Raw genomic sequence first — 20,816 nt, 5'->3', positions numbered from 1 at the left:
GCTGTGGGTAGGGGTTTTGGAGGGTAGAGGAGTGGAGATGCACAGGGCCCCCTTGCATGTCTTGACTGCCACGTGGGTTATTGCTGGAGGTGCCACTGACGTAGCTTGTCTGGATGAAGACACAGGCCCATGTATATATGGGAGTGGTGGGGTTCCCCAGGAAAGCCCTTGGGCACATGCACTAGTAGAGGTGTGCACTTGCACTAGGTCAATAGTCCACACTGGCCCATGTGGGTCACTCTGCCCGTTTCCATGGTTGAGAGCTGTCCCCTCTAAATATAGCCCAGTGGGCTGAGCTCAGGCCTATTTTAGGCTCAGGCTGGGAGGTGGCCAGGCCTTCCCCAGGCTCACAGAGGAGCCACTGCTGCCTCCATCGTCCTGCTACTGGGTGCTGACATCGGGCTCCGTGACTGCCCACCCCCATCATGCCTGAGGAGACCCAAGAAGGTAGGAGGTGACTGAAGGAGGGCAAGGCCCCAAAATTATGACCACGGAGAAACCTACCCCCTGCTCCACTGACCCCGCTTCCTTAACTAGTCATCAGTCACAATGTCCCGGCTCAAGTAATGGGACCTGCCCCTGTGCATGGAGGAAGGCTTCCCATGCCTGGAACCCCTTCTCATCTCAGGTTCTGCCTGTTTCCCCTGCTAGGGACAGCAAGAGGGGTTGAGGTAGCTACCCAGTTGGGAGAGGGTGAACTAAAGGCTGTGCCTAAGTGGGTGTGGGTGGGGCAGCTGCCTGGCAGGTTCAGCTCTTCAGAGAGGAAGCTGGGATTGTGGATGAGCAGTGGTTCCAGGAAGCATTTGGGCGCATGGCTTCTGGGAGGGGATAGGCTTCTGACTTCCTCCAACTTGGGCCTAAGTGTCCCCAACTGGCTAAACGTTGGGATCCCTTTGTTGGCCAGAATAACTGCAAGTAAAGACTTTGGTGGCCACTCACCTAACTGTTCCACCACATAAGAAGAAGCATGGAGGCTCAGAGGGGTCAGAGCAGGGACCCAAGAAGCTCCAGATCCAGATGCTGGCCAGGGTGCAGGACCAGCTGCTCCAGTTTCAGCCTGGCCTAGCTGGTAAACTCCCCCATCACATTTTCAATATTTTATATTGGATGGGAAGGGGGGAAACCCTGGGTGTGTAGGGGGTGTTACCTCCTTTTGGGGTCTTAACAATGACATTTACTGTGTGTTTTCCCTGGTAACAAACAGAATCTGAGTTTAATTTAGAAAGTGTGGGACGAGCACAGCCAAGTACAAAGTGGGAATTTAATATGACCCTCAATGCACCACCCAGACATAACTGGCAGCATCTGTTGTTTTACTTACTTTTGAGTGCATCAGGGGTCATTTTCAGGCAAATCATGAAGGTTGAGTTATTGTTCAGAAAGCGATAGACCCAGAAAATCTACTCACCCTTGCCCCTATAAGATGTCCCTTCAATGCTCCCCACTTTGTGATCTATTTTCCAGCTGGACATCTGGGGGTCTTAAGGAGCCAAGATTTAAAAAAAAAAAATCAAGTCAAAGAACCACCAGAAGAAAACATAATTTTTAGAAATAATAAACAGTTTGATGGATCTAAAAATAAGTAATAAAAATTACAGGGAAAGTGACTGTGTAGAGGCTTTGAACAGATAATTAGGAAGCCACATACATATTGATCAGCACCCCCTCTAGGCAGAGACCAAATCAAATGGGTCAAAAAGGCCTTTCTCAGTTCCCAGCTTAGCAAATACGTGTGCACATGTATGTATGTTTTTTTCGATGGAGATGCTTAATGGTGGCCGTGTTGTATCCTTTCGGAGGCTGCGGGTAGCCATTGTGGCAGACAATTTGAGGATAGCTTTAAAAAAGTCCCTGCTATTTGATCCAGTAATTCTGCTTCTGGAATCTGTCCTTGTTAACTGTTAGGAAATTGAAAGACATCGTCTTACTCAATGATGCACATCCTTTTCTAGGAATTATTGATTTCCAAAGAGAACTGGAAACAACCTAAATGCCCAGGCGGCCTCAGAGGGATGCCTGAAAGAAGACCTCAGAGGCCTGTGAAAGTCTGATAACAAAGGCGGGTCTCCTGTCTTGATTTTGAGTGAAAACAGCAGGGTTCAGAGCAGTCAGCAGAATCACAGAGTATGTTAAAGAACACAGAGCTAAGGCCGGGAAGGAGACGCACCACCGGCTCACATGCTGCTGCTGCTGCTGGGGACCAGGAGAATGGCAGGCTGTGGGTCTGGCCTGCTGGCTAATTTCCAGGGTCTACAGGGAAAACTGACAGAAGAGGCAGGAATGAACTTCATGCACTATAGGTTTATTCCTCCAAGGCTGATAAAACTCTCCTCTAGAAATGAGCAGGCAGAGGAATACTTGAAAAGTCCTTGAGGTGCTTGGAAGAAAGCAAACGTGACCAAGTCAAGTGCACCACCTGCTACTGTGGGTGAAAACAGACCTATGGGGCTCCAGGTTCGTCCTGGCTCCAAAATCAAGGGCCATTCCTGAGTTGGTTTTAGATTAGGAGTCCCCCGCCTCTTTGTCCTGTCCCCATCTTCCCCGAGTCCCTACTGCCTCTGGAAGCCACCTAGAAGGGAGGGGGTGACCCACTGGCTGAATCAGCCTCGCGGTGCCCCACAGACACCATGGCACCAATGCTGAGCCCGAAGAACAGGGCATCACTGGCCCCCAACCACATGCAGGAGGTGCGCCTGCACCGAGTGGAGTCCATCAGCGACCTACACAGCGGAGGTAAGGGGACAGGAACGGGATGGATGGATTGGGAAAAGAGGAAAGCAGGTGCACCCACTGACCTCCTGATGCCCCATTCACCCTGTAGGCTCACTGCACCCCTACCTAGCAGAGGAGGCTCAGCCGTGGGATGAGCTGCTGGGCATCCTGCCGCCGTCGCTGTGCGCCCAGCCTGGCTGCAGCCCTTTGCACAGCCGAGGGGGCTTCCTGCTGCTGCTCGCACTGCTGGTGTTCACCTGCCTGGCACTTGCCATCCTGGCTGTCTACCTGAGCGGTACGGAGGCGCAAGAAGCCAGTGGGAACAGAGGGCAAGGAAGTGGGACCAGGAGGCCTTTCTGTACGGTTGGGAGGAGCAACTGCAGAGACAGAGGCAGCGAAGTGTGGGGTGGGGGTTCTCGGCCCCTGGCGCTGGGCTGAGTGGAAGGGGGATCATGGGGTGGCATGGGGTCTGATAACCCCCCATCTTATCCTGCCTGCCTGTCCGCAGTGCTGCAGAGTGAATCCCTACGCATGCTGGCACACACACTACGCACGCAGGAGGAGATGCTACTCAAACTCCGGCTGGCCAGCCTCAGCCAGTTGCGGAGGCTCAACTCCAGTGAGGCCCGAGCACCCAGCTGAGATGCTACTTGGACCTGGGGTCTGGGGGTGTGTGTGGGGGGAATAAAGTGGCTGTTAGCAGGTTTCTCCTCTCCCACTGCTGCTCCACACTACTTTCTTGGTGAGGGTTTTGTATAGGAGCCTCATCTGGCCCCATAGCTGCCCACCTCTCCTGGCTTCTTCAGGCCAGGCCTTATCAAAGCTTCAGGTGCCAAGACCCTGCTTTGGGTGGCCCAAGGTCAAAGGAAGTGATGCCAGCCTCCTGGCTCCTCCTGGGGCCTCTCAGCATTCTCTGGCTCCCTCAGCAGATTTAGAAGTCTAGAAATAGCCAGCCCCATCCCAGACACCCAAACTGCCAGGCCTCCCGGTGGGGATCCAGCCTCAGCTCTCAAGACAGGATGGGCTCTGAGGAGGGCCATCTGGGGAGAGACTCTCGGAGGGTAAAGAGGAACTGAAGACGGGGAGACCCAGCTGGGCCCAAGCCTGGGGTGATGGATGGGAGGGAGGGCAGACAGAAAACACCCAGAAGCCAGGTCCATAGAAAGCTGAGTTTTCAGTTTACTTATCTCTAATCTTTAAAAATCAGCACATAAATCCATTTTAGATAGCCTCATCTACCCACCTGTGGTGGCATTTGTCCAGCTGCCACCCCTCCCCCCCAAAGAAGTGGTTCATCCCAGAGGAGCAAGGCCTGAGAAAGGAGAAAAAGGACGGAACAACCCTCCTACTGCCTGGCCCATAGCTGTGGGACAGGCACACACCTGGCCAGGCCTGAGACAGGGCAAAAAGAGGCCGTAGGGCTGAGTGCAGAGGCAAAGGGCCAGGATCCCAAGTGGCCTGGCCTCCAGCCACCTACCCCCATGTCTTTTTTTGGTTTTGTCATTGAAAAAATTAAAGCGACAATTTTGGAATGGACCAGTTGTTGTACTGTCTTCCGTCAAAAATACAGGCAAGAATAGTCTCCTCTTTGGCTGGTCCTGTCTCACAGGATGTCTGCCCGCTTGTCCCGCATGCGGCTGCGTGCTTTGGTCCGTGCTTTGAAGGCAGCGGCGTTGTACAGGTGCTGGAGTGGGGGCAGAGTAATGATCTGATGAGCTGCGGAGAGGGAGGCCCAGAGCTTCTCCTCCCTCCAGCCCCTGCAGAGCTGCAGGCCTCCAGGCAGTGGGAACAGAAGGACAATAAAGGTGCCCAAGGGTTCAAACCTTCTCAAAACGTGAGGTCTTGCAGGCCTTCAAGGCAGTAGCATCCAGCACCAGCACAGGGCCCAGGCCAAAGATGTCACGGAGTAGCTCGTTGTTCTGGGGGCAAAGAGAGCAGTTAGCTCAGGCCAGTCCGCAGCAGACAAGCGGGGTGCACCTTCCCTGTCGGCCACTCCACCTGGAGGTGGTGGTGCATGCCTGACCCCAGCACGTCCTTGAAGGCGCCATAGATCCGACGCCGAGCCCAGCTGTCCACGTAGAGCACCTCGAGGCCGAAGCGGACGGTCTCTTCTTCACAGTTGCCGCCCTGCAGGGGAGAGGGGCCCACCCACAGGACCGGGCTTGGCGGCCGTGCCTGAGGACGCACTCCCGCTAGGACACACACGTTCTCACACACACCTCCACAAAGTGCAGCACGGCACGGAAAGTAGAGCGCTGCCGCCGGCGGTCAGATTTGGCACGGTACTTGCTGCTGTCAGTGGCCAGAGTGCGCAGGGCACTGCAGAGGGCGTCCATGTCCTCGTAAATAAAGTCCTCCTGCAGCGGGAGTGATGGAGGGTGTGTCAGCAGAAGCTTGAGCTTGGCTGGCTCTCAACATGGGGTTGCCCAAATCCTTCCTTTCACTGACAAACTCACTTTCTTCTCTGCCTGGCCCCCTGGAATCTTCTTGACCCTTGCCTAGGCCAGACACCCCTGCTCAGGGTCCCCAACATAGCCCTTGGCACCTGAGTCTGTGGAGGGGCTATTTCCACTCTCCAAGGACCTAAGGCTACCCTGTTTTCTGTGGCATCCCCTACCACCAGCCTGGGACAGGCAGGTGGCATCAACAGCCCCCTCTCACACCTCAAGGTCCCGGGCGAGCTCAAAGAGCAGCGCGATGGTCTCGCCGGCAGCGATCCTCAGGTTCACACTTTCGCTGGACAAGAGCTGGGGCAGCCGGGGCAGCTGCCTGGGGAGGGGGCAAGCTGAGCTATGTGTGTGGGGTGGGGGCCTCTTCACCTTTCCCCTCCCATACCCAGTGGGCAGTCATCCCTACCTGTCCAGGATGTGGCTGACATGAGTGGTGGGGCAGATGGTGAGTAGCAATGCCCAGGCCTGTAGGACGGCACAGAACAGGCCATGCAGGCTGGCAGGGGCCACTGGGGCTGTGGGACCACTCACACCACAGGACCGGCTAAAAACACTTTCCAAGCAGGTGAGGCAAGCGACCAGGTCCTAGGGGCACAGGGAGGCAGGGTAGAGGTTCGGGGGCAGAGCTAGGACCTCTACTACCTGTAGTAGGTGCTCTACTACCTGCGCCCAAAGGCCACTTACCTGGACATCAGCGGCAGCCACGTAGCAGCCCAAGCCCAGGGCAGAAGCGCACTGTTGGGAGGATGGTAAAGCCAGGCCATGGTCAGAGGGTGAGCCTGGGGGCAGGTGGAACCCACCTCCCTGCTTAGGGATTGGGTGAGGAAAGGGTGCCACAGAGCATGGACCACTCACGTGGAGCCGGGCAGCAGGGCTAGCTGTGCTGTCACTGAGCACGGAGACCAGGAGGGGCTGCAGGCTGTGGAACAGCTCCTCGCCCTTGGGTCCAGGGCCCAGTTGCACACAGAGCAGGCCTATCACGGCAGCGGCCAGGGCCTGCTCCTCGCCCTTCCCTGTAGAGATGCTTCACAGTCAGCCCCCGCACAAGGGTCAACACCTAGCCAGTGTCACCCACGTGCCCCGGATCCAACCTTTCTTAAGGCACTTTTCCAAGGCATCGGCCAGTGTAAGGCGGCGTTCCAGCAAGAAGTCAGGGAGTAGGCGGGACGCCAGGGCCAGGCGCAAGCTCTCTAGAGCACCTTGCCGGGTCTTGGCACTGGGGGATAAAGAAGGGGGGTCTTGTTGCGCAGCCCTATCTGAGGCACATGTGGCACGGGCTGATTAGGGCCATGGTACAGGGACTGGCTGGAAGTCAGGAGTACCTCTTATCTGTGAGGCGGTCCACATACTCCTTCAGCTTCTCCTCAAGGTCCTCCTGCTGGCCCTGCTCATCCACGGCATCCCCCCCTGCAAGGCCAGTGGGTCAACCCTGCTTCTTGCCTTGGCCCACGGAGCCCCCACTGGGTCCCTGCCAAACTCCCACCCGCTCTCACCGAGGCTGTCCTCTGCGATGGTGCTAAGAAGGCTGGGGCAATCACTGGTGGTGCTGCGGGCCTCACTGGCTGCCTCATCCTCACTGGAACCTGAGTCAGCTTGAATACTGCTCTGGGCACCTGGGGATGGTAGAATGGGACACTTGGCCTGCCTCCATTGATGAGTGATGGCTAGGGGAACCACATGACCGGCCTCATGACCCCACGAGACAGAATGCTGCCCCTCTCAGAGATGAGAAAACCAAAGCTGAGGTGGGAGGCAGGGAACAGAGCCAGGAAGCAGGACAAAGAAAGGGAACGTGGTCCATCTACGGGAGAGCACTGGGCAACAGGCCCAGCCTAGGAAAACCTGGCAGGCTTGGTGAACAGAGCCTCCTTTAGACCAGAGCCTGCTTCAAGGAGGAGACTGAGAGCCCGGTGGAGGCAGAAGGGACTGCACAGGATCTGCCTGGGATGGGGGCACATCCAGGCAGATGCTGGGGAGCTCAGCCACCAGCACCCTAAATGGGCAGGAGAAGAGTCAGGGACTTAGATTATAGAGTCAGACAGATGCAGGATTCAAATCCCAGCTCCACATCTCAACAGGTGTATAACCAGGTCAGGTGCCTAGCCTTAAAAGTCTCAATTTCTCTGCAAAACAGCTGCCAAAGCACATCTTTTGGGTAGAGCAAATGAAGACAATGACTAAACAAGTGACTAGTTATGGCTCTTCTGTGGACCAACAAGTTCACCCATCAGCCCAGGGACCACAAGCCCCGCTCCTAGTGGAAGTTGGTGGGTGTCCCTGGCTTCGAGCATACTATCTTCTGAGCTTCCCTTGGTTCATCCCAGGCTTTCAGCCCTGGGTGGATGGATGCAAAGCCTCCTCCTGCCTCTGGGAAGTGCAGAAAGTGAAGTGGCCCAACTGATGAGCCCCTGAAAATAGGCTGAACACAGGACAATGTCAGGCTAAGTAGAAGTGAACTCTCCTGTATGTGGGTTCTGCCTAGGGCCGGTGGCTGGTTTTGACCAGGGCAGCTGCCAAAGCAGAGCCCCAGATGGGTTCTGGTCATCAGGCTGATTCTACTTCTCAGGAACTACATACTCCATCTGACTGTGGGGCAGAGTCCAGCACCTGCGCAGGCCTCTGCTCACCACCCTACCAGCTAAAGCAGCCCAAACTTCCCTCCTTTGCTCCACTGTGCCATGGTCCCTCCAAGTGCCAGGCCTTTACACAACTTGTTCCCTCTCCATGGTGCTCTTTTGTTCACTTCCTCAAGACTTGCTCAGAAGCTCCAACCTTGAGGCTTTCTTGGTCCCTACGTCTAGGGCTGACACCACTCAGTGAACTTGTCCCCCCAACGTCCTTCGGGAATGTTGCTACCCTTTGAGCTGTACCCCTACCCAAGCCCCATCAGTGCGGTAGCGAGGTCTGAGCTGTACCTAGGAAGCACACATCCCTGCAGAGTAAACACATGTGTTTACTGCACCAGGCCACTCTCCTGGTCGACGCCGATAAGCGTCTCAAGACTGCCTCAGGTTCCACGGCACTCTTCACCCTCTAGGGCCAGGTCCGCAAACGCCGGAATCCTGCAGCTTCCTTAGCGCCCCCTCCCTCAGTTCTCCCCCAGGCCTCCCACCAACTTCCTAGCCCAGTCCAGGAAAGGATCAGGGATTGGGGAGAGGGTGGGCTTCCTGCTCTGTGCTGCGGGTTTGTACACCACAGCCGGCAACTGGAGCGAAGGAGCAATGGGGAAACCGAGTCCAGGAGGTGCCGACCAGATTAGGGTCGGGAACGCAGGCTCCAGACCAGTGAACAGCGCGCTCAAGTTGGGCGCACACGTGGCCGCTAGCTCCTGAGCCACGTGCCAGCCACCAGGGGGTTGCGGGAGGCGGCGCCAGAATGCTCCAGGCAGGAGTTCCTGCCCAGGACGCTCGGGAACACAGATGGAGACCCACGGAAGGCCCCCGCTTGCCGTTCTCGTCAGTTGCCCGGTGCGCCCCACTTACCTCCTCTGCGGCGCTGGCCACCCTTGCGGGGCGCGCTGTCCTTACGGGCGCGGGGCATGCCGGGTATCCGGCGCAAGTGGGGCGCGGGGTCAGGGACCAGGCGGGCTGGGGCTCCAGACCAGCGAGACGCCGGCTGGTGAGCTGAGCTGAGCCTTGGGCAGACGACGGGAGAAACACGCCGCGCTAGCCACCATCTTCGCGAGGCGCCCCGCCCTGTCAAACCGGTCGAAGAGCCCCGCCCTGCTAGACGGATCGCCGGGAAGACGAGTTCCTGGCGTTCTGGTTCAGATCCACAGCCACGCGGCAGAAACTACTATTCCCAATGGGCTGCGCGCGTAGATTACCGCGGGTCGGTTGGGAGCAGAGCACCTCGGGAATTGTAGTCTCCTCCTGCAACCCTTAAGCCTACGACGCTCTAGGTGAACTATGCACCCACAATGCTCTGCGACCTCCCTATCCCCGCTACATGCAAGCCCGCGCAGTCGTTAACTCTGAAGATACCCTCTTGGAACCACCCACCACGCAGGACCCGCATCTCTGGGTGCTTGCAGCGGGACACTCGCGACAGGATGAACGTGGGGCTTGGTACAACAGGGGGAACAGCCAAAGCTCAGGCAGTGAAAGAAAAAGTGACTTTATGATGAAAGCAAAGCAGACAACAGCTTAGCAGGTACAGACCTTAGCCAAGATCTTGGGGCCCACCTGCCCTTGGATAGATGTCCTGTGACGGCTCTAGACTCAGTGGTGTGAAGGAACAGAGCCCTGGGCTGACAACCCTAACCATCTGGAACCCTGTCTCTCCCTGGGGCTACTTCTTTGTTAGGAGGGATCAGGTGATTTCAGAGGGCTTCTGGTTTTCAAATGGTGTAAACGCCCATGGAAAGTAGGGTGTGTATATGGGAGAATTGGCTAGGCTAAATAGAACAAGAGTGGGACAGAATCCTCCAGGACTGGGAATGGCAGCAGGAACAAGAGGGTCTTGGCAGATGACTCCTGGCTTTATGCCGCTTCTTCAGGCTCAGCCTCAGGCCTGGGCTCCTGGCAGGTAGGGCCAGCCCAGCCCCAGTAACAGCGGCAGCTGAAGGACTCCCAAGCTCCAGGCCTGCCATCTGGCTGCAGGTGCAGAAAGGATTCCAGCTGTCCGGGGTCTTGCCGGGCACAGCGTCCATGGCCATGGCACCGCTGGTGACTGCAGGCTGTGGCCGCCCTGGTCACGTTGATCACATAGGGGCCCAGGGTGTCCACCAGGTAGTCACGAAGATGCCTGCACTTCTCCTGAGGATAGGGAAGAGATCTATCAATGCTTCTGCTCCATGGCCCAACATGGTCTCTCCCCAACCCTCGTACCCCAACATGGGCTGTGTGGCAGGCTGGAGGGGGCAATGATCACCTCAGAGCTGGAGATGCTCAGGTCCCCCCAGAGCACCACGCCGGCTGCTCCCAGTGCTGCGCTCACACCAATGGTCTGTACAAGGTCACCCTGGAGGCAGAGAGCTGTTAAGCCAGGGCTGCCCTGGCCAGATCCATTTGGATCTACCTCCACCTTCCAGAAACTTTCCAGGCTCATTACCATGATCTGATTCCATTTCTAGAGTAGGTAGGGCCCCTTGGCACTGAGCCTCTGAGTGGCTTCTCAGGCCCTCCACTCAAAGAATGTCCTCAGACCACGGCTCCAATGCTGGGGCTTGCCTTCTCCCTCAAAATCTCTCAAGGCAGAGCTCTACCTTGTCGGATGCTCCAGGACAGGACCACCCGCTCAAAACCCCTGAGCAAGGTCTTCCCCTCAGACCTTCCTAGGACTTGGTCATGTCTCCCCATTAGACATCCGTTTTCACTCACCTTAGACAGGAACTTTCCAGAATTCTGGTGTGTGAGGCGGGCATAGGCCAGTACAGGCAGGGGATGTGGGTGCCCAGTAAGGGCCACACGAAAGGCCTCCTCCAGGCGGTATCGGACAAATGTCTGGTGATAAGCAGGTGGCAGCTGGGGTGGGAGGTAGATGCTGGGGAAGAGGGCACTGGAGGCAGCCCAGAGCCAATCCAGTTGGGTGTTGAGGGCGAGGATGGCTGAGTGGCAGCGGCCGGTGTAATTGGAAGCCATACCGTGCCAGCCATTGCCACAGGCTGGGAAGTGATAGAAGCCCCAGAGCCCATTTGGCTGCAGTGCCTGGCCCAGCCGCAGTGTGTCCTCCATCAGGGCACGGGCTGCCTGTTCAAAGCCAGTACGGGCCTTGTGGAGCTGCTCCTGGGGGTCCAGGTGGGGGAAGGCCCGCTGTGCCCAAGCCCATGAGGCTGCCTGATAGGCTCGGCGGCGACCCCAGTTCCCAGCCCAGAGTGGACACCATTCCTCCCAGTCCAGCACTGCCAGACCAGCAAAGCCAGGTCTCAGGCTGTGCTGGATCTGGTAGGCAGCCCGTGCCAGGTGGCGGTCAAGGAGCACTGCCTGGGGGATGCCCCCATTATGAACTGTGCCCCTGGGCCCAAAGTAGGGATAGAGGCCGAGCTGGTTCTTGTAGAAGATGGTGATGTTCTGGCCATGGAAACGCTGGCCATGGTTGGCTGTGATGCCCAGAGACTGTAGTGGTAGGTGCACACCAAAGTGGGCACTACAGTGTGCTGAGGGCACGTTCCACAGAACAGAGAAGGGGTGTTCAGGGGCCCGAAGCAGGGGCTGGCCACACACCAGGCACAGGGCTACCCCTAGCACCAGGGCTCGGCCTGGCTGCATGGTCATGCCCCAGGAAAGGAAACCTGCAGGAGAGAGGGGTGTGAGCTCAGAGTCCACGGCATACCTTCCACACAGCAGGGAAAGCTGGGAAAACTTTCCCACTCTTCCCCATAAGAATGGGGAGTGGCGAAAGCATGGGCCCCAAGGGGTCCCATAGGCTTCTCGGAGCAGCCACACCCCAAGCTGGTCTGGGCAGCTCTCCTCCCCTTTTCCATCTGTCACGGCATCACTGTGCCCTGATACCTCCCACACCCACAGCTCTCCCAAGTCTCCTTCTTTCCTTTGTCCAACTTATTTCCTGCCCCAAGAAGACTCAGCCCCCACTTTGCCTGGCTTAATTCCTACTCAGCACTCAAGTCTCTGCTATGATATCACCTCCCCTGGGAGGTCTCCTGGATCTCCAGGCAGAGTGAGGGTGCTTGGGCTCCCACTATCCCAGCATGGATCCTGCCACTGTATGCCTGTCTCCCTGTCTGTCTCTTCAGGTCAAGATTCTATCTGTCTAGTTCCCCATTGTCTGTGCCCTGAGTAAGTGAATGTGGAAGGGAACAGATACCCTGTCCCTTGGGCCTGGCAGAGGGGGAGGGACAAAGGGCAGGTGTCCTTCCATCCATGGCCCTAGGGCCAAAGTGGATTTGGAGGCTCCTGCAGGGGTCAACAAATAAACTGTCATAGCCACACCCAACAGAAGTCTTTATTCAGCCACATTGGCAGCTCTGAGCCAGAGCCATCTCCTGGCCCCACTGACTCTCAGGAAACATGCTCAGACTACAGCTGCCCCCAGGGGCTAGGGGCTGAAGTATGGCCAGTGGGCTGAGTCTGGGACTGTCCCGGGCAGTCCAGTGAACCAGAAAGACAGTGACTGTCCTACGTGGCCCTCAGATGTCCTTCTCCATCCAGAATATGGGGTATCCTCTCAGGTCGTGGTACTGTGTCCCCAGCAGGTTTTGTGGAAGAGGCCCTGCTGAAGGTCGGGGTGAGGTGGTCAATTGCTCGGGCAGGGGAGGGGGTGGCGGCAATGATGGCCCTTTGAGGGCTCTTGGGGCAGTTTGGGCAGTCGGGCTAGGGGCCTTATAGGATGGCTGGGGGGAATGGGCCCTGGGGAAGGCACTGAGTAGGGTGGCTGACAGCCGTTGGCTGGTGAAAACCTGGCCCTGCACAGGCTCACCCAGCTGGTAGCCCAGGTGGGCATAGAAATATAGCTGGTCATGGGTGGTAAGATGTAGCCGGCGGAAGCCCCGGGCTTGAGCAAAGACCTCGAGGCCCTCCAGAAGATGGCGGCCAAAGCCACGGCCCCTCAGGGCCCGGGCCACCACCACTGACTCTACTAGGAGGCTCTGGGGCCGGTCCAACACCCGTGACAGGCGGGCATGGCCCACCACAATGGGGGCTGCCCCGGGTGTGGGGTGGGGGCTCAGCAGCATCAGGCAGAGGGGGAAGTTGTCTGAGGACTGCCTCAAGGAGTGTAAGCGGGAGGCACGGCTGCGGGGCCACTGCTCATTGATGAGGTCGGCACAGGCATCCAGGAGCTCAGGTCGGCAGTGTACGGGCTCCAGGGTCAGCTCAGCCAGGCTGGGGATGGGGGTCTCCTCTGGCTGGTGTGCGGGATCCAGGGTCAGCTCAGTCGAGCCAGGCCTGAGGGTCATCTCTGGTGGCATGCAGAACCTGGGGTCAGTTCAGCCAGCCTGGGGCTCAGGATCAGCTCTGGTGGGTGTGCAGGATCCAGGGTCAGCTTGGTCAGCTTGGATCTCAGGGTCAACTCTGGCTGGCATGCAGGACCCTGAGTCAGCTCAGCTGGGCTGGTACTCAGGATCAGCTCCACCCAGTGTGGACGGTCTAGGGTAGGGGTCAACTTGGTTCGGCCAGAGCCCAGAGTCAGTTCCTGCCTACATATAAGATCCAGGCTCAGCTGAGTTAGGCTGGGAGCCAAGGCCATCTCCTGCTGGGTTGCAGGTGACTCAGTGCCAGGCTGGGGGTATCTGCACGCCACAAGGGTGCTCCTCTTGTGGGACACCAGCCATGCTGGGCTGTGCTAGGAGGGAGGATGGGGTTGGGGCAGGGAAGGGCTGACAGAGTGCTAGGGGAGCCATGCACCCTAGAACAGGGAGTGTGGGCTGCACCTTGTCCCCATACTCACCTGGTAGCAGAGGTGACCTGGAGGAGACCCATCTCCTATCCCTGGGAGAGCTGACTCAGGTGGACAGCAGAGGGTATGAGTTCAGGGTGTCCTGCCCCACATGGGATGGAGGCTGAGGACTAAAGGCTGGGGCAGAACCTGAGTCCTGGCCCCATCCTGCTCTGGCTGTAACTTTGTCCTCCCTAGGACAGTTGATCCAGCCCTATATCACCATGGCTGGCCGGCCATCAGACAGATCATGCACCAGACACAATTGACCCTCTGTTTAAACCCACGCAAGTCTCCTTTCAGAGGGTACACAGCTGTCCCCAGAAGCTCCCCTGTTCCTCCTTTTCCAGGTCACCCTTTTTGACCACCTGGGCCATGGCTTCCACTTAACGGATCCTGAGGCACCACTCACCCACCCATCAGACTGTTTCCCCTCCCTGGACTGCCTTCCCTGCCTGGGGCAGAGCCCATGGCCTCCTCCCTAACACTGCCCAGCTTAGGACACTTTGGGCATGGACCCAGCTGTCCCCTCAGATGGGGCCCCAGCAGCACTAGCAAGGGGCCTGACTCACAGTCATACAACAGTGTAGCTTCTGCAAGCCTGGTTCCCCACTGGCCTGAGTTTCGTAGTCACCCTAGATAAGGACCACAGCTTCCTTCCTACATCCACAGGGGGTCCAACGGCCACCAGGTTGGGGACCCAGACCTCCTACATCCAAACCCCATTGTCTGCCCAACCTACCCCAGGCCCTGCTGGCAAGGAGGGTCTATGCTGGGGGATTTCTGGAAGTGGGGGAGGAGGGTGGGAGAGGTGCTGGGCACCACCATTCTACTCACCTGCTCACCAGAGAGGGTGTCCTGGCTGCCCTTCCCCACCTCCCCAGAAGGGGCCCTGAGCTTGAGGCCAATTCCACACTGGTCAGTAACAGGTAGCCCCCTCGTCTCACACCACGTTACACTCAGAGGGCTATAAGCCCCTCACCTGCAATCAGCCACCTCCGCAGCAGACGCACCCCTTGACCCAGGGGAAGGAAGCCCCAGGATCCGCCTCTAGGCCTGGAACCCCAGGCTTCCCCGCGGGCTTAACCCCTTCGGTACTGACCCAACCCACTGTGGGCGGGGCTCCTGGGTCCTCGGAAAGAGTCAGCCCTTGTGCCTCGGTTTTCCCCTCCCCCCAGTGGGTCCAAATCGTGGAGTTTTGGCGGTAGGGACTTCAGGAGCATGACCCTGGGTGGGTGTGGCTCGGCATGCTCTGGGAGGGAACCACAGACATAGGGAGGGCGTCGGGGGCGCATAGCCACTTGAACGCACGCGGGGATCGGACAGAAACGCGGGGGACAACGAGGGTGGATACGCCACACGTGGGGAGGGGGCGGTACTAACATGCTGCAGCTGGGCTCCAGGATGCTCGGCGTCCTGGCTCCGCACAGATCGGGATCTCGCTGTCTCTGGCTCAGACTCCTCCGTCGGCCCGCGCTGGCCCCTAGTGGTGCGGCGGACGCACTGCAGCCGTCGCGGTTCGCGGCGCACCACGGTTTCGAGTCTCCAGGACGGCCAGGTCCCGCCCCCGGTCCGTGCGTCATAACTGACCCGAGGCAGACTCAGTCTGTGCGAGGGCTCTGCCTCTGCCCGGCCCGCCGGTGCTGAGCCCAGCCCTGCTCTCTGCACGTCACAGCTGTGACCAAACGCCGGCTCTGTCTCCCGTACGCTCCGCCCCTTCCAGCCCCGCCCCACACCCAGTCTCTGGCTCCGAGCTTCGCCGCTTAGGTTCCTCCTGGATTCAGCTTTGCCGAGGTGGTGCTGGCGCCTGGCGTGCCACAACTTGGGCCGGGCGCAGGCCCCCCCCACCAGCTGGCTCTGTTTCCGCCGTGTCCAGGTCTCAGACAGGTCACGTCCCCGCTCTGTTTTGTCTCGCCTCCCGCCGGCCTCCTGTCCCCGTCCTGAGTGGAAATGGCCAGGTGGAGCTTCTTCCTGAAATTTGGGCCCCACCCTGAGAAGCAGCTGCCCCTGGACTAACGTCAGATCTGAAAGAGATGAGCCTTTTCTGTGCTCTCTGGATCCTGGCGCCTGCACGTTTTAGGCACTCAATAAACAGTTCTTGAAGTAAGAATCATTGCTTTATTTGTGGAGCTGGTGCCTCCGAGTGGATTCAGGTTGCCAGCAGGGCTGGTTACCATCAACACAGTGGGAACCAAAGGGCTCTGCCTCTATAGCCAGACAGCCTGGCTTCCAATCTCAGCCTCTCTATTTTCCGGCTGTGCAATGGTGGGCAAGGTGCTTCCCCCCCCCCCCCGTGTGCCTCAGTTTCCTCATAGTGTCGTGTTAGGACTGAATGAGTTCGCCTACTTGAAAGGCTAAGCACAGGACTTGGCGACGAGTAGGTGCTCAGTAAATGTCAGTTCTTGTCATTGCTGCAGTTTAAAGACTAGCTCAGTGTCTCTGGAGGAGATGTTTATGACCCTGCTGGGTGGGTGCCAGAGACTCTGAATTCCTTAGGCAACTCTCCTGGTCTGGAAGCATGTGTGCATGTGCAGGCATCTGCTCATGACGGGGGCTCAGTGTACTCCTGACTCACCATGACTTGTGTGACTGCCTGTACTGGAGAAAGCCTTGGCCAGGCCAGAGTGCATTAGTGCTGCTCAGGGTGTGCATCCCGGCGTGTGGCCATTCACCACACACCCTGCTGCTCACACCTCGCTCCCCTCCAGCCAGGGTAGCAGTGACATTCGAACTCCACAGCCATCCGCGCCTGATCCTCAAGTGAGAGGGCACCTCGTAGGGTCAGGGGACCACCACCAGGTGTGAGCTCGATGGAGAAACTGCTGGGGTTGAGGATGAGGAGGGCCTCGGGGTGGCTGGGACGCCGGGCACAGCGGCCGTGGCCCGAACACAGGGCTTGACTGCACAGATGAGCCCCACTGGTCACGTTCAGGATGAAAGGACCCAGCATGGTGTCCACATACTCCTTGATGGCCTGGCATGATTCCTAGGTAAGAGGGGGAGTGTCGGGGACACCACAGCCATGCACAGGCCCACCTAGGGCATTGAGGCCCTCACCTGCTGGCCAGCCAGGACTGCAGGGGTGGAAAGGGTCGGCCAGGATCTCCCCAGTCCTCCTGGCAGCCCACCCCCACTCTGGGCCTGAGCTCACCTTGGTTTTTGTGTTCTCCCAGCTCACCCAGAGCACCACTCCTGCTGCCCCCTGGGCTGCACTCTCCCCCAGGCTGTGCTCCAGTTCATCCTAGGGAAAGGGATACCATAGCTCTGTGGGGCCTCGCTCCCGCTCCACAGCAGATTGCTGTAACACCATTGGATGAGAAAGATAACTCACAACCCCCAGCTGGGCCTGCTGTGGCCCTGGTGGCCAGAGGCCAGCCTGTGCCCACTCTAGCCTGTGAGGGCCATGCAGGTGGGGACTACGTTCTTCTGATGAATGCTGAATCTGTGCTTAGCACAGAGCTTGGCACACAAGAGGTGTTCAGAGAATGTGAGAAGGAATGCATGAAAGTGCTCCAAGGCTGTGTGGCCTCAATTGCTGGACCTAATGCCTGATGGGAAACCACAAGGTGGGCAGGGTCACAGAAGGAGACTCACCAGGGGCAGAAAGCGATTCGTCATGTCGTAGAAGATCTGGGCGTAGGGCAGCACTGGCAGATTGGGGTCCCCAGCACCCACAGCCACACGGAATGCCTCACCCACGCGGTGCCGTACATACATCCGTGTCTTTCCCGTGCCTTCCAGCGCTGCGGGCATGTAGATGCTGGGGTAGAGAGCATGGCTCTGGCCCCACAGCCACCCTAGCTGGTCGTTCTGGGTACGGATGCCTGGTGGGCACTCGCCTGTGTAGTTGGGGCTTAGAAAGTCATAGTTATAGCAGTCAGGGAAGCCATAGAAGCCCCAGAGGCCACGAGGCCGCAGTGCCCGGCCCAGCTTAAGGGTGCCTACCATCCAGGCCTGTGCAGCCTGTTGGAACTGGTCTTGGGCTGCTGCTTCCACCCAAGGAGCTGGCCAGTCAGGGTGCTGCCTCTGTACCAGTTCCCGTGAGCGCTGCCGATAAATGTCCTTGGTGTCCCAGTTGAAGGCCCAGCGTGGTCGCCATGCCTCCCAGTCGATGACTGCCAGCCCTGAGAAGTTGGAGGCAGGCATGGCAGCCAAGATGTCCTGGAATGTGCGGGCCAGGTGGGCATCCAGGCTGGCATTCTGGGGCAGGCCACCAAACACGGGCTCCCCAGAAGAGGTGTAGTAGGGATAGGTGCCCAGCTGGTAGCTATAGAAAATGGTCATGTCAGCGCCGAGGAAGGTCTGCCCTGGGTTGGCCACCACATCAAAAACACTGACATCCACGTCCACGCCGTGCCTCTCCAGGCACCACCGGGTGTTCGCATTCCAGACGGTGGTGAAGGGCTGGTTGGGTACCATGGGGCCCTTGGAGCCTTGGGCCATGCCGAGCAAGGTGAAGAAGAGGGCGCAGATGGGAAGCAGGTGGGCTGCCATGGCACAGGGCAAGTCTAGGGAAACCTGGCCAGGGGAGGCAGAGCTGAGAACAGGCCTTGAGCTCTCTGACCCCTGCTTAGGGCCAGTTCCTTGCTCATTAATCCATCCCTGCTCTGGCTTTAGGTAAACACCCACCTGCAGGGCTCAGGGAGGTCAGAGGGCAAAGGAAAGGCCTGGAGGGGAACACAGCCACTGGAGGGCAGATGGAGTTGCCTCTAGGGCGAGTCTTTGCCTGGTCTCCCACAGGATTTGCCATGGCCTAGGCTTGCCCACCCCACTTCCCCAAGGGCCACGGAAGCCTTGACATCAATTTTGAGAAGAGTGGCAGAGAGCCAGGTCTTTGGCCCCCAAGGCCGACATGACTGATGGGGGGGTGGGGTGGGGGGTGTTGTCCCTTCCCCCAGGAATCCCAGCCAGCCATTGGAGGAGGGGATGCTCAGTGACCCTGCCAGTCTGCCCACTTGTACCTGCTGACCTCAGAGCTGAAGAGCCTCATCCTCCAAACTCCTGACCCTACGGTGAGGGCCTAGGCAGGGCCCAGCAAGATTCTTCGTCCCTCAACCCTGGCCCCAGCTGCACCAGACTCAGGAAGCTGCTGCGGGGAAACTCTGAGCTTTTGTAGGGGGTAACCCCACCCAGTCTGGGGGCAGGCGGAGGGGCGGGCCTGGGCCAGGCAGCAGAGTCACCATGCTCTAGCAAAGCGCCCTTGGTAGGGGGTGGGGTCTGGGCAGGAAGTGGCCCCTCCTGCCCAGTCAGCACTAGGGCAGGGCTTTGTGGCTTTACTTGTGGTAGAGTGGGGGTGGAAGCAGTGCAGGGGGGCTGTCTGGGTGGCAGGCCCAGCTGGGCAGGCCTGTTTATGGTAGTGGAGTCTTGGGTGCCCTGGGACCGATACCCAGGGAATGTACTTAAGCCCTCACAGCTGAATTATAACATTTGGGGGTCCCAGACACTTGCCTTTGTGGACCTCTTCCTCAAAAAAATAGTTTACAGCTATGTTGGTATAAAGACAAATAGAACCCAGACTGAATTTGTTATATATTATTTGTATTCTTTCTTCTAGTAAAAAAGTTAAAATGAAAACATGTTTGTGGGCCCCCAGAAGTATTGCGGCCCTAGGCCCTGTGCCCAGGGATAAGTCATCCCTGCTTCAGGGACCTGAGTCTGAAATGCCCTGTGTTCATCAAGTCGGGGCGGTGTTGGCCCCCATTCACACTCTTGCTGGGTGATTGTGCCTCTGTGAAGCCCGTCAGTGACCATCTAGGATTCTGCACAAACTCCGGCAGAATGTGGAAGCCAGTGCCTGGGCTGGGTGTGTGTGAGACCCTGTGGTCTTGTGACTGTGAGACCATGTCGGTGTGACCGCGAGTCTGAGGTCAGTGTATCAGTGACCACGTGCTTGTGCATTCCTTGATTTCTCTCGTGCGCTGATTCAGAAATGCAGTGCTGGAGACCTGCTAGACGATCAGGCCCAGGCTTGCCGGCCAGGGTGGGGTGAAGGAAACATGTCCCTGGCCCAAGTGAAAGAGCTGCCTGGGTCTACAGCAAGTCTGCGCCTGAGCCAGTGACCGACCCTCCAGCATGGTGGTCACCAGAGCAGTGGCACAGTTGGCTGCCACCTGGGCTTGTCCCTCCAGGCTGGCTAAGATGGAGAAGCTGGCCGGGCTGAAGGAGAGGAAGGCCCAGGGTGCTGTGGGCACATCAGTCATGACCCGAGTATAGGATCTAGCCAGGGGTGGTGGCTGCTGGGCCTGTTCGGGAAGCAGGGTCCCAGAGTGATGGCCATTAGGGTCAGAGAGCCTGGCACAACTCCCACAGGGTAAGGGAACAGAACACCAAGGCAGCCCGACCCCCTGTCCTGAGGCTCCATGCTACCTTACTGCCCCCAGAAACCTAGTGTTGCAATTGGCACAATCCAGCCAACCAACAAGCCAACATTCCTGAGCTGGTCGCAGTCCAAGGGAGAAGCTCTAATGGTGAAACAGCAGGAAGCAGCTGGGGTGCCTGAAGCCCTCCCCCACCCACAGGCCTACTTCTGCCGGTTGGGTCTGGTCAGATTGGTCAAAGTGGTGTGAGTGCCTGGGGTCTGTGGAACAGAGTGAAGAAATAAAATGGAGTCACTGTAGTCAAGCTGCTGAATTACTAAAATTAAATAGATTGAGGCACGAGAAAAGATTCTGTTCTTAGCTAGCCTGGGAACTCAAGCTTTTTGACTTTCCAGTCCTGGACATACCTCAGACCTCCAGTTAACCCTCTGATTTCCCTGACTCACACATCCAGACCACCTGACATCCATTATCCAGACTGCTGATGGGACCAGACCTTCCAGTGTCCGCCGTAGGCCACACACCTGATCACTATCTCAGGCCTGAGAATATAGAACTGATTAGTCTCCAAATGAACTTCTTACGCTGTTGACAGGTTGGTCCTGCTTCATGGTCCAGCCCTGCGTGCTCTTTCTGATTGTGCAGATCTCAGGCCCCTGAGCCACCTCACTCTCCATTCCCCCCACAGGACAGCTTTCTCCAAGGCTGTCTTCCAGGTCCTCCTGGGCAAGTGATGTGAGGTGTTGGGGTCACAGCTGGGTGGATACAGACCACAGCTGGACAGGGGAGGACAGACATGTGGAGGATCACAGCTTTGCAAATAGGGAACTATTGGTATGTCAGGGTCACATCTGGGTGGGAAAGGTGCCAGCTGTGTGGGTGAGGTCACATGTGTACCTCGATTACCTGTGTTGGGGGAGGTTCCAGATGTGGGTGGGGTAGCTCACAGGTGTGCATGGGTCATGTCTGTGTGGTGCAGGGCACAGGTGTGTGTGGGGGGCAC

General features: G+C 58.0%; 5 protein-coding genes across 10 annotated transcripts; 1 reads left to right on the top strand and 4 right to left on the bottom strand.

The window, feature by feature from the left end:
• The first annotated feature begins 307 nt into the window (after positions 1–307).
• Positions 308–4,248, top strand: LSMEM2 (leucine rich single-pass membrane protein 2). 3 transcript variants are annotated; one of them, XM_019723794.3, is made up of 5 exons: positions 331–447; positions 905–1,069; positions 2,623–2,733; positions 2,822–3,007; positions 3,221–3,498. In XM_019723794.3, exons 2-5 carry the CDS (start codon positions 1,018–1,020, stop codon positions 3,352–3,354), a joined length of 483 nt encoding a protein of 160 aa, XP_019579353.1. In that variant the 5' UTR covers positions 331–447; positions 905–1,017; the 3' UTR covers positions 3,355–3,498. The 3 variants fall into 3 exon arrangements, with proteins under 3 accessions (XP_019579354.1, XP_088654248.1, XP_019579353.1); XM_019723795.3 differs by lacking the exon at positions 905–1,069 and having other exon boundaries at positions 308–447; positions 3,221–4,248; XM_088798122.1 differs by lacking the exons at positions 905–1,069; positions 3,221–3,498 and having other exon boundaries at positions 308–447; positions 2,822–3,150.
• Positions 3,868–8,926, bottom strand: IFRD2 (interferon related developmental regulator 2). Of its 3 annotated transcripts, none has more exons than XM_019723782.3 (12): positions 8,645–8,926; positions 6,656–6,775; positions 6,485–6,569; positions 6,254–6,378; positions 6,018–6,175; positions 5,847–5,897; positions 5,569–5,747; positions 5,376–5,481; positions 4,932–5,069; positions 4,711–4,839; positions 4,536–4,631; positions 3,868–4,396 (listed from the first exon to the last, which is right to left on the bottom strand). In XM_019723782.3, exons 1-12 carry the CDS (start codon positions 8,700–8,702, stop codon positions 4,316–4,318), a joined length of 1,326 nt encoding a protein of 441 aa, XP_019579341.3. In that variant the 5' UTR covers positions 8,703–8,926; the 3' UTR covers positions 3,868–4,315. The 3 variants fall into 3 exon arrangements, with proteins under 3 accessions (XP_019579341.3, XP_019579342.3, XP_019579343.3); XM_019723783.3 differs by having other exon boundaries at positions 5,569–5,627; positions 8,645–8,846; XM_019723784.3 differs by lacking the exon at positions 5,376–5,481 and having other exon boundaries at positions 8,645–8,887.
• A 336-nt stretch (positions 8,927–9,262) lies between these two features.
• On the bottom strand, positions 9,263–15,012 carry HYAL3 (hyaluronidase 3). The gene is made up of 4 exons (XM_019723785.3): positions 14,880–15,012; positions 10,484–11,394; positions 10,035–10,124; positions 9,263–9,919 (listed from the first exon to the last, which is right to left on the bottom strand). The coding sequence occupies exons 2-4, from the start codon at positions 11,375–11,377 to the stop codon at positions 9,644–9,646; spliced, it is 1,260 nt and encodes a 419-aa protein (XP_019579344.3). The 5' UTR covers positions 11,378–11,394; positions 14,880–15,012; the 3' UTR covers positions 9,263–9,643.
• On the bottom strand, positions 12,044–13,274 carry NAA80 (N-alpha-acetyltransferase 80, NatH catalytic subunit). Its single transcript, XM_088798121.1, is given in 3 exon segments — positions 12,044–13,020; positions 13,023–13,112; positions 13,114–13,274. Coding segments are annotated over 3 exon segments (891 nt in total). The 5' UTR covers positions 13,144–13,274; the 3' UTR covers positions 12,044–12,249.
• Positions 15,013–15,600: 588 nt separating the features above from the next.
• On the bottom strand, positions 15,601–18,616 carry HYAL1 (hyaluronidase 1). 2 transcript variants are annotated; one of them, XM_019723779.3, is made up of 4 exons: positions 18,466–18,616; positions 17,091–18,014; positions 16,648–16,737; positions 15,601–16,482 (listed from the first exon to the last, which is right to left on the bottom strand). In XM_019723779.3, the coding sequence occupies exons 1-4, from the start codon at positions 18,484–18,486 to the stop codon at positions 16,165–16,167; spliced, it is 1,353 nt and encodes a 450-aa protein (XP_019579338.3). In that variant the 5' UTR covers positions 18,487–18,616; the 3' UTR covers positions 15,601–16,164. The 2 variants fall into 2 exon arrangements, with proteins under 2 accessions (XP_019579338.3, XP_019579339.3); XM_019723780.3 differs by having other exon boundaries at positions 16,015–16,482; positions 18,458–18,578.
• Between the last annotated feature and the right edge of the window lie 2,200 nt (positions 18,617–20,816).

The sequence above is a fragment of the Rhinolophus sinicus genome, chromosome 5 (genome assembly GCF_057876585.1).
Source record: "Rhinolophus sinicus isolate RSI-liver-muscle chromosome 5, RSI-T2T, whole genome shotgun sequence".
In the NCBI taxonomy this organism is placed as follows: Eukaryota; Metazoa; Chordata; class Mammalia; order Chiroptera; family Rhinolophidae; genus Rhinolophus; species Rhinolophus sinicus.
The sequence above is the reverse complement of the archived record's forward strand: the minus strand, read 5'-3'. Positions and strand labels throughout refer to the sequence as shown.